The sequence below is a fragment of the Panthera onca genome, chromosome D2 (genome assembly GCF_046562875.1).
Source record: "Panthera onca isolate mPanOnc1 chromosome D2, mPanOnc1 haplotype 2, whole genome shotgun sequence".
Classification (NCBI taxonomy): domain Eukaryota; kingdom Metazoa; phylum Chordata; class Mammalia; order Carnivora; family Felidae; genus Panthera; species Panthera onca.
This window is the reverse complement of record NC_138349.1, coordinates 39984707-40002135: the sequence shown is the minus strand read 5'-3', so window position 1 is coordinate 40002135 and position 17429 is coordinate 39984707. Positions and strand designations below refer to the sequence as shown.

Here is a 17429-nt window from a genome sequence, read left to right as displayed (position 1 = left end):
AACATTAAAAAAAAGTTGATGTATTTATTTTGAGAGAGAGAACGATTCGGGGAGAGGGAGAGAGAGAGAGGGAGAGAGAGTGAATGAGAATCCCAAGCAGGCTCTTGATACAGGGCTGGATCCCATGAACTGCAAGATCATGACTGGAGCTGAAATCAAGAGTTGGATGCTCAGCCAACTGAGCCACCCAGGTGCCCCAAAGTTTTTTCTTTCTTGTTATAAAAGTAATAACACTTGTAGGAGAGATTGGCATAGATAAAAAATATCAAAGTGTAAGAAATTAAAACCACAAAAAGTCAACCATAATTCCACCTCTCCAAATTAAGCAACCATTAAACACTTTGACATATTTTTCTAGTGTTCTTTTTTTTCAAATTTTGTAACGTTTATTTATTATTAAGACACAGAGAGAGACAGAGCATGAGCATGGGAGGGGCAGAGAGAGGGGGAGACAGAATCTGAAGCAGGCTCCAGGTTCTGAGCTGTTAGCACAGAGCCCTACACAGGGCTTGAACCCACAAACTGCCAAGATCATGGCCTGAGCGGAAGTCGGATGCTTAACTGACTGAGCCACCCAGGCGCCCCTCTAGTCTTTTTTTTTTTTTTTTATGTTTATTTTTGAGAGAGAGAGATTGAGAGCGCGTGAGCAGGGGAGGGCAGAGAGACACACATACACAGGATCCGAAACAGGTTCCAGGCTCAGCTGTCAGCAGAAAGCCCCATGCGGTGCTTGAACACACAGAGTGGTGAGATCATGACCTGAGCCAAAGTTGGATTCTCGACTGAGCCACCCAGGCACCCCTAGTCTTCTTTTTTTAACTTTAATCTTTCCTATACGTACATATTTGCAGACTGCATTTTTCTTAATGATAATTATTAAGCATTTTAAGTCTTTTGATAGAGATTTTTTAATATAAATTTTTTAATGAAATTTTTCACATGTCTAGAAAAGAACAGATAATAACCATAAATGCTAATAATATGCACCAGCCTGCATTAACAGACTTTTTTAAATGAGTTCTATTTTTTTTTTAATGTTTTTATTATTTATTTTTGAGAGAGAGGGAGACAGAGGATCTGAAGCGGTCTCAGTGCCGACGACAGAAAGCCCAACGTGGGGCTGGAACTCACGAATTGTGAGATCATGATCTGGGCTGAAGTTGGACGCTTAACCGACTGAGCCACCCAGGCATCTCTGCATTAGCAGACTTTAAGAATTTTCCGTTTGCTTCAAAGGCACCCACTCCTCATTTTTTATCTTAGCTCTAAATACTTTAGGCGAGGGCCCCTTTGTACCTCTGTGTTTTTATTCTTACGTGGAGAGTGTAGATCTGCATGGATGTATATGAGTGCTTATATGTGAAGTATGGGATAGGAGTGTTACCTTGTTTTTTTTCCCCCATATAGGTAAGCTTTATTGTACAGTTCTTTGCCTCACTTACTTACATGTGTGAACGTATGTGTATCTATGTTTGTGTTTTTATGAATGTAAAATTAGCCTTATGTGTAAATGCAGATCAGTTTCTTGCGTCTGTATTTTATTATGCTTATCTGCTGTGTGCCGGGATCACAATCTTAAATACTGCAGATTTCTAATAAGTCTTCTTAGAACACGTCCCCATGTCTTCTTTTTAACAGTTAAAAAGTAAAGGAAATCACAAGGAGGTACTGGAGCCCTAGCTCTGTTTTGAGCCAGCCAGGTGCCCTGCCATAGCTCTGTTTTGGAAAAGAGATGCCTGCCTGCCCATGCTGTATGGGCGGAATGCCTGGCCTTCTGGCAAATCCTTGGTGGGCTCGGCCTGTCTGCTTTCATATAAGTGGGATAATAAGAGCTTATCAACCATTTGAAGCAACAGGATGGAAATAACTTTTACCATTTCCATTGCTCAGAATGTTAAAGTTCTTGTTACCTAGTAGGTAAGTTCTACCAGTTGACATTTTCCGTAGCCTCTCATTGAAGTATGTGTGTCATTGCCCTGTCAGCGTTAAGTGTTAGGTGAAGCCAAAAGGTATAAAAACTGGAGTCTTCATTGTTTTTGTGACTCTTTGGTCAACATGAGATGGAGCTTTTTTCATGTTTTCCAGTCATTTGTATGTCTTTAAATTTAATTTTTGGTGAATTAACTACTGTTCTTTGCTTGTTTGTCCTTGACCAATAGCCTCAGTCATTTGTTGAGTAATCCTTTCTTCTGTGTCTGCCTTTATTGTGTGTTGAACTCTTATATTAAGATTCGTTCCAAATGATATTTTGACCATTTAAAAATGAATTTGCTTCCCTATTTAGCGTGTATACGATGAAGAAGTGGAGGAGCCGATACTCAAGGCTGAGACAGAAAAAGCAGAACAGGTACTTTCATTAGATCCCTCTTTGTTGAGTTCTTGACTTAGGGAAGAAAGTGGTGGAAATTTGTAATGTGGCCGGTGGGGGATTGTGGGCAGAAGGATGGTTCCTGGGGCAAATGGGAAGGGCTGCTCCTGACACCCCAGGAATGGAACTGTGGTTTGTTTCTGAAATGTAGTGTATTAAGAAATATGTAAAGTTTTTGAAGTCTGGCATCAGAGCAGAGTGCAGGAGATTTTCTGTAAAAGGCCAGATAATGTTTTATGTTTGGCTGGCTCCCTTGGTCTCTTGTCTCTTTCCCTTCTTTTTGCTCTTTCTCCTCCTTCTCCCTGCCTCTCCCTGCTCCACCCCCAAATGTGGAGGTTCTACACAATAGACCTTGAGGGTTCTACAACAATAGACCACAGACTGGGCTGTACGTTGTGAGTTCTTTGAAGACCATGCTTCCCTATTGTCTTATGACACCATTGACTCCTGCCAGTTGTAAATGACTGAGGTGAATGCTGGTTTAGTGCACAGCTTGCTGCAGGATGTGTTAGCCCAGAGAGCACAGAATGTGCAGTGAACATTTACTGACTCCAGAAAGATTGCAGGGAGCTGGTAACTTGAACACATACTTGACCCTCAAGAAGTTATGGTCTTAGTTGGAGCAGTAGGACATAACATGTTGGAGCTGCTAACTGTTCTGGAAGATCAGATGAGAAGAGCTCAGTGGTATAAGCAAGGAGAACCTACAAGGATAAGGTGTTAGCTCGGTGAAGAAGGAAAGGCCAGATTTTAAGGCCGAAATGGCCTTAAAAAAGAGAGAGAATGCCATGCACTAAGTTCAGAGTTGGGGGATGTGCCTGGTATTTTACAGACAATGATAGTGGAAGATATTGGTGGTCAGCAGGAGGAAGGAAAAGGAAGTGAGTGGTGGGTTCATAAACCAGGCTAAGGAGTCGAGGGGCAGCAGTTTCTATCTTTTTATCTCTGTGGCCTTCGCATGTTTTGGATACATAAACATTCTTCCTGGGTGTTGTCACATCATGGGCCAAAGCATAGATAAGACCTTCTGGACTTTCTAGCCTTTTGGCAGAAGTTGTATTCTTTTCCTCCCCCTTAGAAAAGCACTGGAATGTAAGTTCATAATCGGAGTAGCCTTGACTCAGCTCTAAGAGAAAATATAAATCACTTGAGAAAGTTGGTACTTCATCAATAGCTATTATGTATGTGAAGCTGTTAGGATAGGATATTAGAAACCAGCTACAGTTCTGCCTATTCCCAGGTTAAAAAAAAAAAAAAAAAAGTTACTTTGTTTTTAATGATTAACTCAAAAGATTTGCTGACCATGTAAATGCAGTGGTTTGTGGTTACTTGGTTACACCAAGTCAGGGTTCAGTTTGAAGTGATGAGTATTTAGTGAACTATTTTTAAAAAGCCCCTATGTAATTATTTCACAAACCTGTTTTCACACACTTAGTGCAGAATTAGCTATTTAACTAGAACCAAGCATACTACAGTGGAAAAAAGATGCAGCCAGAACAAAAAAGCTGGATTAGAAGGATTTCCATACTTGAGGTAAAAGTATAAAAAACTCATAGAGTTTTCCCTTTGTCCCTTACAACAGCACTGTATGGTTTGATTCCTTCTGTAATTATGTATCAATTTCTAGAATATTTGTGAAGAGGGGAAATGACACTAAATTCTTTTTTCAATATTTCTCACAACTGATGACACAGTTGAGTGTGTGAGGGGACTGTCACTGACAGCTGCTGTTGTAGGAAACGGAGGCCTGTGGAGTGTTTTCAGCAGGTTGGTGATATGTACAGACTTTTGGTGGGGGCATTGTTCTCGGATGGTGTACAGGATAAGTTGGAAATGATACTGACCCTCTGTTGGTCTGAAACACATTTATAAATAGCCATAACTACTAGTTTTTTGTTTTTTTATTTTCACCAATTGAAAGATGACATCTCTGGCTGGAGTCCCTTTCTTCTCAGTTTTAACTTCTGAAATTGTCCCAAGGCCCATTAACCAAGGTTAGTGGGATCCAGTCATGGTGAACCTGAAAGTCTGGGCCCTTTGTTCCTCCAGTGGTAGGGGAGTTGGGTGCCACTGGAGGGCTTGTGACATCCCATTCACAGGGGATGTTTACATAGGTTACCTAACCGAACTGTCATACATAGTGTAGTAGTGCTTTTGTTGCTATAGATGGTGAACAGGGAGTTCTGGGACCTTCGGTAGTGTGATCCATGTCCGGAAAGTGACAAACTGGGGATTTAAAACTTACTCCAAAGTCTGTCAAGGCATTCAGCAGAGTCTGACTTGTTAACATTTGTAATTGATTTCTTTTTGTTTTATTAGGGCGGTATCAATAGTTTGGAGATCTGTACTGAACAGTATTTTTTTGTAGGAGAAGACCCGGGAACAGAAAGAAGTAGATCTGATTCCTAAGGTTCAGGAGGCTGTGAACTATGGTTTACAAGTATTGGACAGCGCATTTGAACAACTAGATATAAAAGCAGGAAACTCAGACTCAGAAGAAGATGATGCTAATGAACGGGTGGAACTGATCCTTGAACCAAAGGTAAGGACGTTCAGTTCATGTTACTTGTTATTACACTTGTTGTGTTTGGGGCACTTTACTTGGGTACAGAATTAGTAAGACATGGGCTTGACTTTTAGGAAGTAAGTATGGTACTTAGCAGTCTCACATTGACTCCGTTAGAAACACTTGCTTTACCGGATCGTTGATGGAGCACCCAGCAGGTACAAGGCAGCACGCCAGGGCAGGGGAGTACAGAGGTGCAGGGCATGGCTCCTACTCTCCAAATGCCTATTATAGCATGACCAGTTGGTGGGAGAGAGGAGACATCTACATGAGTCACCGTCATAAGTGCTCTGGGAGAGAACTGCTTCTAGCTGGGGAAATGAGGGTACAGATGAGACCCGAATTGGGTTTGGAAGTATGAGGAGATTGTTGGGAACGTGAACTTCTGTAGCTTGTGCTGGGGAGACGGCACAAGTGCTGAAAGACATTTGGGTTGTTTGCGGGTTTTGGCTAGGATGAATAAAGCCGCTGTGAGCGTCCACGAATAGACTGTTAGCCGTGAATATAGTTACTGCTTTCCTGTTACTTTACCTCAGATCTGCAGAGGAGACTTTGGGGCAGCACAGCCAGGCAGAGGTAAACATAGAAGGTTGCCGTATTGATTTTGAGAGAGAGTCCTTGTGACACACAAGTGCTTTATGGGTTGGAACATGCCCCAGAGCCAAGATCTTCTGTCGTTCGTTTCGCCTCACACTTCTCTTCCAGTTTGAGCCTGCGGTGTTGTACCGTGTTGGGGTTGTTCCTCTTGCACTGGTATACTTGCTGGCTTGCCTTTTCCTGTAGGGATTTAGCAGTCAGCAGTGGACCCTGGGTGGTGTATTGCCTGGGCTACGCTTGCTAGTTCCAGCTTGTACACCCCTTTCTCTTCTACTGGAGGACTTGGGAATGCCTCCTGAGTAAGTGGTTCGCCCAGTAGCACTCTCTTTTGTTTGCACTGAATTGGTTGCTGTTGCATCTTTAACTTTTTTTTTTTTAATTTTTTTTTTTTTAACATTTATTTATTTTTTTGAGACAGAGAGAGACAGAGCATGAACAGGGGAGGGTCAGAGAGAGGGAGACACAGAATCTGAAACAGGCTCCAGGCTCTGAGCGGTCAGCACAGAGCCCGACGCGGGGCTTGAACTCACGGACCGCGAGATCATGACCTGAGCTGAAGTCGGCCGCTTAACCGACTGAGCCACCCAGGCGCCCCACATCTTTAACTTTTACATTAACCTTCCCAAATTCTCTCATGTGTTAAACTTCAGAATTGTTTTCTCCTGCACCCCCAGGGTCTTTTCAGTAGGGAAGAGAGATGATGGCCAAATGTCCTACCTTACAAAGGATAAGTCAGCCTTTCCTGTGGAGAGGGGAGGTTGTCCTGGGGTAGACTGCTTGCTTGCTTGCTTGCTTTCTTACTTGCTTTTTTTTTTTTTTATGTTTATTTATTTTTGAGAGAGAGACAGAGGGAGAGAGACAGAGATCGAGTTAGGGGAGGGGCAGAGAGAGAGGGAGACACAGAATCTGAAGCAGGCTCCAGCCTCCGAGCTGTCAGCACAGAGCCAGATGCAGGCTTGAACTCACGAATTGTGAGATCATGACCTGAGCCCAAGTCGGAAGCCTAACTGACTGAGCCACCCAGGCACCCCTGGAGTGCTTTCTTGAACTTAAATTTTAATGTAAGCATCTTGGGTGGGACTTAAGTTGAGGACTGGAATGGAAGGCTGTCCAACAGGTACTCCGTTCTACCCTGTCTCTTTCATTTCATTCTGTTGTTTTATAATCTGGTCTTAATTTTACCAACTTCACTTTTCTAAGTTATGCAGTGGGTGCTGCTGGGGGATATTATTATTCTCTTCTTTGGGTGATTTTTTTCTCCCAGACAGGTTCTCAGTCTTTTTGGTGTGTGCCTTTAGTTCATTGTGTTGACCAGAGGTACTTGCATAGTTGCTATTCTATTTCTCCTCATCTAGCCCATGCTTTCTGTGCTCTGTTCCAGCCTTCTCTTCGCTCTGATGCGATGTAAAGGAGTCCGCTGCTGGTCCACACCTGCTCCCACCCCCAAACCTGGACATACCCACCTGCTCCCCACAGTCCTGTAAAAGCAGTTGGGTTATTTCCTCAGTGTGGTTCTTTCCAAATTTAGGACTAATATTGATGATTCTCAAGAGTGGTTAGTTGATTGGTTGATTTTTGCTCACGAGCGCCGCTTTTTAGGGGAGGAAGGCAGAGCTGGGATGTATCAAAGCTGGCCAGAACTTTCAGTTTCTTTCCTTCGTCCTCCTTTTGAACATGTTACTATGAAGTTGTAACCCTTATTTGGTTACTACTGGTAAACTTTTTGTGTGCCTCTGCCATTTTTAATGTAACTAGGCACTTGAGAAGGGAGATTCTGTGTGATTTAGCTTTACTTTGCTGTTTTTACCTAAGATTTGACTTTTTAAAAAATCAGTGCGGGGCGCCTGGGTGGCGCAGTCGGTTAAGCGTCCGACTTCAGCCAGGTCACGATCTCGCGGTCCATGAGTTCGAGCCCCGCGTCAGGCTCTGGGCTGATGGCTCGGAGCCTGGAGCCTGTTTCCGATTCTGTGTCTCCCTCTCTCTCTGCCCCTCCCCCGTTCATGCTCTGTCTCTCTCTGTCCCAAAAATAAATAAAAAACGTTGAAAAAATCAGTGAGTTTTTTGGTTTTGTTTTTTTGTTTTTGGTTTTGTTTTGTTTTGTTTTCTGTACTTTGAATCCTGCTGTGTTTCTTATTCTCCGCTCTCATTATGTCACTTGTTTGGGGTAGTCACATGGAACAAGATGTCAAATGGAAAACTTAGTTTTCAGCCTGAAAATTTAATGGCTATTACCTTTCATTGTTTACAGGATCTGTACATTGATCGTCCTTTACCTTATTTAATTGGGTCAAAGCTATTCATGGAGCAGGAAGATGTAGGTCTCGGAGAGCTGTCTAGTGAAGGTATTCTTTTGCACCAAATATTTTTGTTACCTTTAACATTTATATCTTACCTTTTTATTTTAAAATAATTTCAAACTTACCTGAACGTTGTCAGAATAGTACAAAGAACTCCTCTATACCCTTTACCCAGGTTTATCAGTTGTTAACATTCCATCACATTTGTTTGCTCTTTCTCTCTATATATACGTAATATTTTTTTCTGAATCTACTTGAGAGAGATCGTGCGGACATCATGCCCTGGTACTCCAGAATATTTCTGTGTAGAAAACACTTTCTGAAACTGAAAATAGTCTCATATATAGCCACAGTGTGTTATCAAAGTCAGGAAATTTTACTGGAGGTAATACTATTAGCTAATCCTCAGTTGTATTTCAAATTTTGCCAGCTGTCCCAATTATGTCCTTTATAGGCTAGGCTCTTTTTTCCTCTGGCCCAGGCTCCAGTTCAGGATCACTCACTGCATATAGTTGTCAAATCTCTGGTCTTCTTTTAGTCTGATATAATTTCTCAGCCTTTCTTTGCTTTTTACAGCTTTGACATTTTTGAAGAATACAGGCCAGTTTTTTCCTTTGGTCATTAACTTTTTTTGTAATTCATAAGTATCTTGTGGGGAGATCTTTTAAGACTCTGTAGATGTTTTATCCCTCACTATAGTGAAGATACTTTTAATTACAGTTAATCTGTGTAGGTTCTTTTCTCAAAATCTTGGTGATGCTGATATGTGGTGGTTTATGATTTTAAGAAGGAACTAAGGATGTTTTATTATTAATATGGGTGATAACCCTTTATCTTTCTTCTAACCAGAGGGGTCAGTAGGCAGCGACCGTGGCAGCATTGCAGACAGTGAAGAGAATGAAGAAGAGGTAAGGGCTTCGTGGTGTTTCCAGGTCGTGGTGGGCAAGAACCTTAGGGTGTGTTTAGCAAGCTAAATAAATGTTTGTGAATTAGCAATCTCTTTGCACAGATTTTTTTAACAGCGATAGTAAAACCATATTCTGTGTTCCCCCCACCCCCCTTTTGGGACTGAGTTTCCTTTTTGTCTTGTGTACAAAAGCAAGGAAAACTGCTTTAATCCCTTTTACTGTTCTCTCTCCTCCCTCCTCCCCACCAAAGCCTCTTCCTGCCAATATATTTTGAAGGGGGGCACCTTGGATATTTTGGTAGAATCTGTCTGGTTCTATCTTTGAGTAATTGTAGGGGAAAAGACCATATTTTAAACTTTTTTTTTTTTTTTTTTTTTTTTTTACTATAAAACCTAGACCAGAAGAATGCTTAAAGCATCCACTTACATTTTCACTTTGCTGCTGGTCCCAGCATCTTCATAGCCACAGAGCATGATCTGACTCCTGCTCTAGGACCTTGGCATCTGTGGACCTTGACCACTGTTGTATCTGGGGTTGTTCCTTTAGATGGAATATTTGTTACTGATGTTTGAAGAGCAGTTCTTGAGTGTTAATTCCTAAAAGGAGACAATATTGTATGCATGCTCCTTTCTTCTCCTTTTCTCTTATTTCTACATTCCCCCTCCCCCGCCTTCCTGCCACTGGCCCTGCAAACAAAACACTTCACAGTGGGACATAAGGGTTTCCTAAAAAATCTGGCTGTAAGTGATGGTCATTAGCTGAATTCCTGTGCTTTTAGCCATTGATGCAACTCTTCACCCAATTCCTGGTAGGAAACACTGATAGTCCCCTACTGGGCCTGATGAAGTAGTTCTGCTACATGGAATATAGAGAGTGGAGAGTCCAAAGTGTAAAATCACACAAACCAACTTTTGATAATTTAATTAATTAAATGTGCCACTCTGACTTTAAATTCAGAGGTTAGCAATGGTAGCGCACATAGGTATGAGCAAATTGTTAGAGATGTTTAAATTAACTACAAAAGTTCCACGTTAGCTGGAACAACTCTTGGTGATACTGCCTACTGTCCACCTTATCTGCACCCTGATACTTCAGGGGACCAGTAATCAGTACAAAGAGACCGAATATAGATGTGCCCTGGAGACTTAGGCCTGAGGTCATTTCTGTGCTTGTGACAAAATTCTGTATTAACAACACAGCTTTTTTTCCCCCTAAAGGAGTCAGATGAAGATTTTGCCACTCATAGTGACAATGACCAAAACCGGGTAAGGCTCATGAACTGAAGTGACTTTGCTTTTAAATTTTAACCGAAGCATAGCATATATACTAAATATATGCTAAAATTACTTTGGAGGAGAGCTGGGTTGGGGAACGGGTGAAAGAGGTGAAGGGGATTGCACTGAGTAATGTATAGAATTGTTGAATTACTTTATTGTACACCTGGAACTGATGTAACACTGTATGTTAATTACATTGCAACTAAAAAAAAAATAAAAAAATAAAAAAAATTACTTTAGAATGACTTATGAGAAAGCAAGGATTAGTAAGCTAATTTTCTTTCAAGAATTTCATGTGTTGTTTTTTTTTTTAATTTTTTTAATGTTTATTTTTGAAAGAGAGAGACACAGAGAGAGCAACCGCGAGCAGGGGAGGGGGCAGAGAGAGAGGGAGACACAGAATCCAAAGCAGGCTCCAGGTTCTGAGCTATCAGCACAGAGCCTGACGTGGGGCTTGAACTCATGAACTGTGAGATCATGACTTGAGCTGAAGTTGGATGCTTAACCAACTGAGCCACCCAGGTGCCCCAAGAATTTCATGTTTTTAAGTTAACTACCGTCTTGGGTTTTGTTTTGTTTTTTCAATTTTGCTTTATACTTTATCTTCATTTTTCTTAGAAAACAAAAAAGTGAAAAACAAAAATTGGGAAACAGAGCCTCTAAAAAGGAAGGCCCAGTTACTCAAACTGAACTATTTCACCTGAATCCTCTTCCTGTATTTTAAAATTTGGGATAATATAGCAGTAAGGTTAAGGAACACTCAAAAGATGAATATCTAATTCTACAGTTGTACCATAGCTGTCTTAATTTTTGTATACCCTTCTAAGGACATATTTTTTTCACAATATGCATAGTTTATCTTCTGCAATTTTAATGTATCACAAGTGTTTTCTTACAATTTTAAACTACCTTTATAATTTGCTTTGTGAACTCTGTTTTTAAGCGTACTGTTACGACGACAGTCTCTTTTTAGTTACAGACTCTTTTGTAGTCTCTAAATTTATATGGGAAATAGTTTATTTCTAGGATTTTATTTTTGAGTTAGTAGTGCATTCATGAATATATTTCCATATGCAGAAATCCTTTGCTTATGTGAACTGTTTCCTTAGGAATGAGAATTATAGTAAAATGTAGAATTATAGTAAAGGCTCTTGATACTATTCTCATTACTTATCATGCATACTGATTTTCCCATAATCTTATCAGCACTGGGATTGTGATTTTTGCTAACATAATATACGTACAGTGGTATTTTGAGATAGTCCCAGTTTGCACTTCAGTTTCCTAATTGGGGCATATTTTTTCACAAACGTTTTCAACTACCAAATGAAGATTTAGTCCCTTTTGGTTGGTAGTTGTATTTTCCATTCACAGAGGTGATTTAATAATCAGTTTTTAGAGAATATTTATTTCTATAAAACATACTAATATGGTTGATACATTCAGACATTTATTTGCTTATTTTGAAAAAATTTTTAAAGATTTGATTTTGAAGTAATCTCTACACACAATGGGGGCTCGAACTCCCAACTCTGAGATGAAGAGTTGCATGTAAGCAACTAAGCCAGCCAGATGCCTGTAAATTCAGACCTTTAAATAATACAATATAGTGATTAAAAGTGTTGGCCTAACCATATATTTGTATTGTTAAAGATAGACTGGTTTTGTGTGCCACAGCTAACCTCAGGGTTCTGAAGATTAAAGTAGTCAATAAAGTACTTTCAGCATAGTGCCTGGCACAGTTTATTGATTTAAACATTAACAATTTTTTAAAAATGTTTTTTTAGTTGTACAAATTATGCATACCAGTGGCTGCTTTTATAAAAATTATAACTTAACAGGTAAAGCTTACTTTGAGCCCTCTAGTGCTCATTTTCTCACACTCTTCAGAGGTAATTGATGTGATGGAAGAAAAGTGCTTTTCTTTGCTTTTAAATGTATCTGTGTCAGTAGAGAGGAGGTCCGTGTTGGGGTTGGGTGGGCAGGGTATCTTGCTGGGATTCTCATCTAGCACTTTTTACAGTTGATGCTGTGGACACCTCTCCAGTTGTTACAGCTTATTGCTTTTAATGATTAGTGTTCTTATCAAGATAAGACTATGTTTACTTAGGTTATTATTTCTCTAGTGGTGGACATTTTACATATTCAGTGTTCGTCATTCTGTGTACAGTATTTACGCTGTAAATAAATCTTGTATGTTACTTGTTTTAGTACATTTGTTACTTTGACTTTTGCTGCATTACCATCATCATCCTTATTTGACAAGCTGTCACCATTTTGCCTTAAGGTTGAGTGACAGTATCTCTTTTTCAGCTTGATGACCTTATTTATCTGCTAGTTCTAATCTCATGGTTTGTCCTCCTAGCACACTGCACAAATGAGTGATGAAGAAGAGGACGATGATGGTTGTGACATTTTCGCTGACTCTGAGAAGGAGGAGGAAGATATTGAGGACACTGAAGAAAATACCAGACCTGTAAGAAAGACCATAGTCACTCTCTTGGCAGGGTTTTAGAAATGGCACTGAGGACTCATTACTTTTATTGTCATTTTTATTGATAACTGTCTCTTTTTGCATATTTGTAATTCCATTTACACTTTTGAAAATCATGGTTGAGTGTTACTAGTTGCTGTACGAGTACCACTTTCTCTTCCAGTTGTTACGATTTTATAAGGTAGATCATTCAAAAATCTATTTGATTCCAGGCTTTTAAGACCCTAATACTCCTTACCTTCCCCCCCCTTATTCCTCATAGTAGTTTTCTGTCTCTCTTCTAGTAATAAAGTGAAGTATTGAAAAAAAAAAAAGGGGGGGGAGGGAGCCTGGGTGGCTCAGTCAGTTAAGCGTCTGACTACAGCTCAGGTCATGATCTCACAGTCCATGAGTTCGAGCCCCGTGTCGGGCTCTGTGCTGACGGCTCAGAGCCTGGAGCCTGCTTCGGATTCTGTGTCCTTGTCTTTCTGACTCTCCCCCATTCATGCTCTGTCTTTCTCTGTCTCAAAAATAAATAAACACTAAAAAAAAATTAAAAAAAAAAAAAAGGAACAAGGAGCATGTCTATGGAAAGAGTCCTGTTCCTCAAGTGATCTATATAGGGTGCTCTATGTTTAAATTCATTTAGTTAAATTTTTAATCCGTTTAGTCCCTTTGCTTTTGTTTACATAATTTTGTTAGTTATTACAAGTAAACTGTGCTAGTTTGTGTGTTACCAAAAACAGGTGATACTTTGGTCTTTTCTGTGTGTAGAAAAAAAGTCGACCTACGTCATTTGCTGATGAGCTGGCGGCTCGAATCAAAGGGGAAGCTGCAAGCCAGGTGGAAGAGCAAAGTACGTCTTTGAGATGGGTTAACTTGGTGGGTGAGTGCAGGACCCTCTGTGGGGCTCCACTGAGAGCAGATTTCTCTGTTTAATTTTACTAAGGCATGAAAGGCTTGCCCTTTTTTTGGTTTACAGACTCTTGGATAATTAAACATTGTGGACCCCTCCCTGCCCCCTGCAAGAAAAATGCATATGTACGCATCTGTGTAACATTTTATTTGCAATTTCAGGGGACTAATAGATAACCCGGGAGAATCACAGGCCCCAGATTAAGAATCTTTTGCTTAATATTTACTCCTATATTTTGACTAAATATAAATGTACCATGTAAAGTAGTGATTTAACAGGATGGAAAGACATCAGAATAATTCGTTCAGCTTGAGTCCCTGCCGTGTAAGGTGCTGACTGAAGTACATGGACTCTGGGGGAGCTGAGACACAGAGTTGAATGTCTTGCTCTTAACTTAGGGGCCGTGAGCATGACAGAAGTGTAAAACATCAGTATATAAATACTAAGGGTAGGCTGAGTGTGGTTAGAACTGAAATATTCTTCAAGTTTTGTCCATAGGAGAAGGAAAACCTCGGAAGACACTGAAGGAGAAGAAGGACAGGAGAACTCCCTCAGATGGTAGGCCTTTCTCCTCAATTGTGTTATTTTAGGAGGCTCTTGATTCAGGAATTCGCTTTCATAATTTGTAGAATACCATTTTGAATATTCACAAATGGAGTCTCTCTCTATTTTCATTCCCAAAGCATTTAAAAGTGTGCTTTGGGATGCTCGGAGGAGAGTTGAATGTGGAGTAAAAATGCTGTAAGGATTTGAATTATTTTATAGCGATCATTACCTAGAATTCTCCAGAAGTATAGAAACTAGGGATCTCTAGCGTTTGTTTTCGATAAAGAATATATTGGACCCTTTTATATTTAACAGTGACATGCATTACATTCCTGCTTGATTGTCAGTCTACAGATCTTTGTTCAGTCTGCCCTTGCTTCCCCCATATTATCAGTGAGATAGGTCTGAAGGTGATTGAACCATGTACTTGCTTCCGGAGAAACTGACCTAGACAAAAGAGATCACTTACGGAGTTCATTTTGCTTCAGACGTTTCCGGAGTTGAGGGTGGGAACCCAGAGAGCCTTTTAAGGGATTCATTGGACTGCTTAATAAGTTTTTGTTTGAAATTCCTCAGAATGCTGGCACTCAAGTACTTCTTGTTACATGTGGTTAGGTACACTCCAGGCCAGGCTTAGCGATGTTGTAAAGGTCGACCTCGGGAATTTGCGTTCCAAACCCATCTTTAGCAGTCCCTGCTAAACATTCCTTTCTGCTTGTTAGACGAAGAGGACAACTTATTCGCACCCCCCAAGCTGACTGATGAAGATTTCTCTCCATTTGGCTCTCGAGGTGGCCTGTTCAGTGGAGGGAAGGGACTTTTTGATGATGAGGATGAGGAGGTGAGTCCGTGGTCATCAGTGGAGCTCGCCATAGTTGCATCACGGGTCTATAATTAGGTATGAAAAAAATGGCTTCTTAATTGCAAGTTGCTTCTACTTTCTTATTTTGGGAGATTTTGAACCAAGAATCACAAAGTGAGAAAATACTGTACCCTGATGTCCTGTGTGAGATGGAGAGAGATGTGAGAGTGTTAATAATGAATAATTTACTTGATCGAGGAGTTGTTTCTTACCTTATTTGCTGTCTTCTTCTGTGTTTTAGTTCCTGGGTAGGCCCAAACCATTTATGGGTCTGATTTTGCCATAGTCTTTACTTTGGAATTGAATTTCTTGCAGGACAGTAAATATGTATCTTTAAACTTTACGAGGTAGTTTTCTTTAGAAATCCACAATGCAACTACATTTTCGTCTGCTTTTTTGAAGTTTTGTGTTCTATGCTTTATTACAACCAGAGTGATCTCTTCACGGAAGCCCCTCAGGATCAGGAAGCTCGAAGCTCTGTTAATGCAGGTGAGCTCGGATTTAGGCTGACTCTTCTTGTTCGGGAACAGATTTCCAAGACAGTTTACTTCTCATTAGGAGATGGAACCCCTGAAGTTGTTCCCAGGCCTTGCTTCTTTGTTAGGCAGGAAGCTGTTCTGCTTGCCTTGGTCTAGTAAAAAGCAGCTAATTTTCATGTCTAATGACTAATTCATGTCTTGGAAAAGCCAAAAGTGCCACTTATAAACCAACATCATGGTTTTGTCTCTTCCTTAGGGGAGAATTCATAAAAAGTCAAAGAAGGAAAGTAGTCTTGAGCAGTGTTGAGGATATTTTAATTTAATCATGTTTAATTCAGTAGTCTTTTATGTTTATTTATTTTGAGAGAGACAGAGACAGTGTGAGCAGGGGAGGGGCAGAAAGAGAAGGAGAGAGAGAGAATCCCAAGCAGGCTCCGCACTGTCAGTGCAGAGCCCAACATGGGGCTTGAACTCGCGAAACTGCGAGGTCATGACCTGGGCCGAAACTGAGAGCTGGATGCTTAACCGACTGAGCCACCCAGGGATCTCTGATCATCTTTAATTCAAATAAACACTTCTAAAATTCTGTATATAAGTTGGAGGTCATTAATTCCATAGTCTGGTGTGCGTCAGAATCCTCTGTGGAGCACCCGTGAAAAGGGAAAAAAAAAACTTAACAAATTTTATTCCATTAGGCATGTGGTAGTTCTTAGGAACTGGGACTTAGTTATGTGAAGTGAGCGGTCTCCTTGGGCCATCAGTCATCAGATTTTGGACTTGCTGTGACACTGGCTGGCTTGATGTCCTGCTGCCTGCCCTCCACTTCTCAGCATCAGTGGATGCTAGTTTCCCTCTTTACTGTTACTGTCTTCATACTTTTTGTTGATGTCTCACGTTTTCTGCTGTTCTTTCTACTTGTCTGTTCTCCAACTGGAATGGATAGAGGCGAAACTGTTAAGGAGCCCGGCTTGCTCTGCTTCTGCCTTCCCTGTTGTGTTCTACCCCTTCCTTGGCTTCCCCAACTAACCCCACTGCTATTGTTTGATCAGAGTGATCGTCCAAGGGAATCACAGCTTAGATTATATTAACGCCAATAAAAAAGTAATGCTGGTAGAAGAATAAGCTAAAGCTAAGGAGTTTTAAAATGGCTCTTTTGGGAAAAATTAGTTTTAAAAGGTCTCCACTTAGCTGTGTATTGTGTTGCACATATTTTAGGTACATTTAACAAGAAAAGTCATCTTTTCTGAAATGGTTATTTTTTTTTTTCTTATTTTTAGTGTCTTCATCCTCCAAACCCGGAAAGAAAATCCCAGCAGGAGCTGTTTCTGTATTTTTAGGTACCCTAATTTAGAGTTTCTTTTTTAAAAAGCAAATAAGTACTGTTTTGTCATTTTTAAAACTGTCAACTGCTTGCTGGAGAGGAGGCGGTTCGGAGGGCAACAAATAGCCTATGGGAAGAGCTCATTTACTGGTGTTAGCTCATATTCTCTTAGAAGTCAGTGGCCTTGGACTTGTGTTTCAGTGACCAGGTGATTTGCATCATGGGATGTTCTGTAGCAGTAAAGGATGGGGATGACTGGGTCCTATTAATGTATTTTGGGGATGAATGGAAGCTAAATGTTCTTGGTGGGTGGTCCTTTTTTTTTCCCTGTGAAGCCAGGGGACCCACACACACCAGCTCACAGCTATGGCTGCCCTGTCCCTCCACCCACAGGAGACACTGATGTGTTCGGTGCCACCTCTGTTCCATCACTGAAGGAACCACAGAAACCTGAGCAGCCTGCTCCAAGGAAAAGCCCGTACCCTCCAGCCCCTGCTGGCCTCTTCGATGATGACGATGACGATGATGACTTCTTTTCGGCATCCTCCAGCAAACCTTCCAAGACAGGTACCTGGTCCAGCCTCTTTTTCTGGGAATTCAGCTAGGGAAAGAATGTTGACCGGAAAAGGGCATAAAGCTTGTCGTGTTGTCTGTGTCCTGCCGTGCCAGGGTCCCTCCTCAAGCCCTCCTGCCACAGAGCTTCATCTCTGCTGCAGGAGTCATGGTGCCTTAGAAGTCTCTGTTTTATCAACCAATCTTTCCTGCTTTGGAAACTAATTACTAGGATTATCTGCCTCATGGAGAGCTGAAATCTGTTCC

At 40.9% G+C, this 17429-nt stretch overlaps 1 protein-coding gene across 6 annotated transcripts in view; it reads left to right on the top strand.

Annotated features, from left to right (window-relative positions):
• WASHC2A (WASH complex subunit 2A) overlaps window positions 1–17429 on the top strand; it is a 62176-nt gene that overhangs the window by 7541 nt on the left and 37206 nt on the right. For 3 of the 6 annotated variants that reach the window (XM_078434528.2, XM_078434526.2, XM_078434523.2), the window contains exons 4-15: window positions 2285–2347; window positions 4737–4910; window positions 7780–7873; window positions 8678–8736; window positions 9954–10001; window positions 12379–12489; window positions 13261–13342; window positions 13889–13960; window positions 14671–14789; window positions 15239–15299; window positions 16567–16626; window positions 17004–17177. In XM_078434528.2, the coding sequence (XP_078290654.2) occupies window positions 2285–2347; window positions 4737–4910; window positions 7780–7873; window positions 8678–8736; window positions 9954–10001; window positions 12379–12489; window positions 13261–13342; window positions 13889–13960; window positions 14671–14789; window positions 15239–15299; window positions 16567–16626; window positions 17004–17177 (1117 nt within the window). The remainder of the gene's footprint in view (window positions 1–2284; window positions 2348–4736; window positions 4911–7779; window positions 7874–8677; window positions 8737–9953; window positions 10002–12378; window positions 12490–13260; window positions 13343–13888; window positions 13961–14670; window positions 14790–15238; window positions 15300–16566; window positions 16627–17003; window positions 17178–17429) is intronic. The other 3 variants (XM_078434524.2, XM_078434527.2, XM_078434525.2) reach the window with 2 other exon arrangements.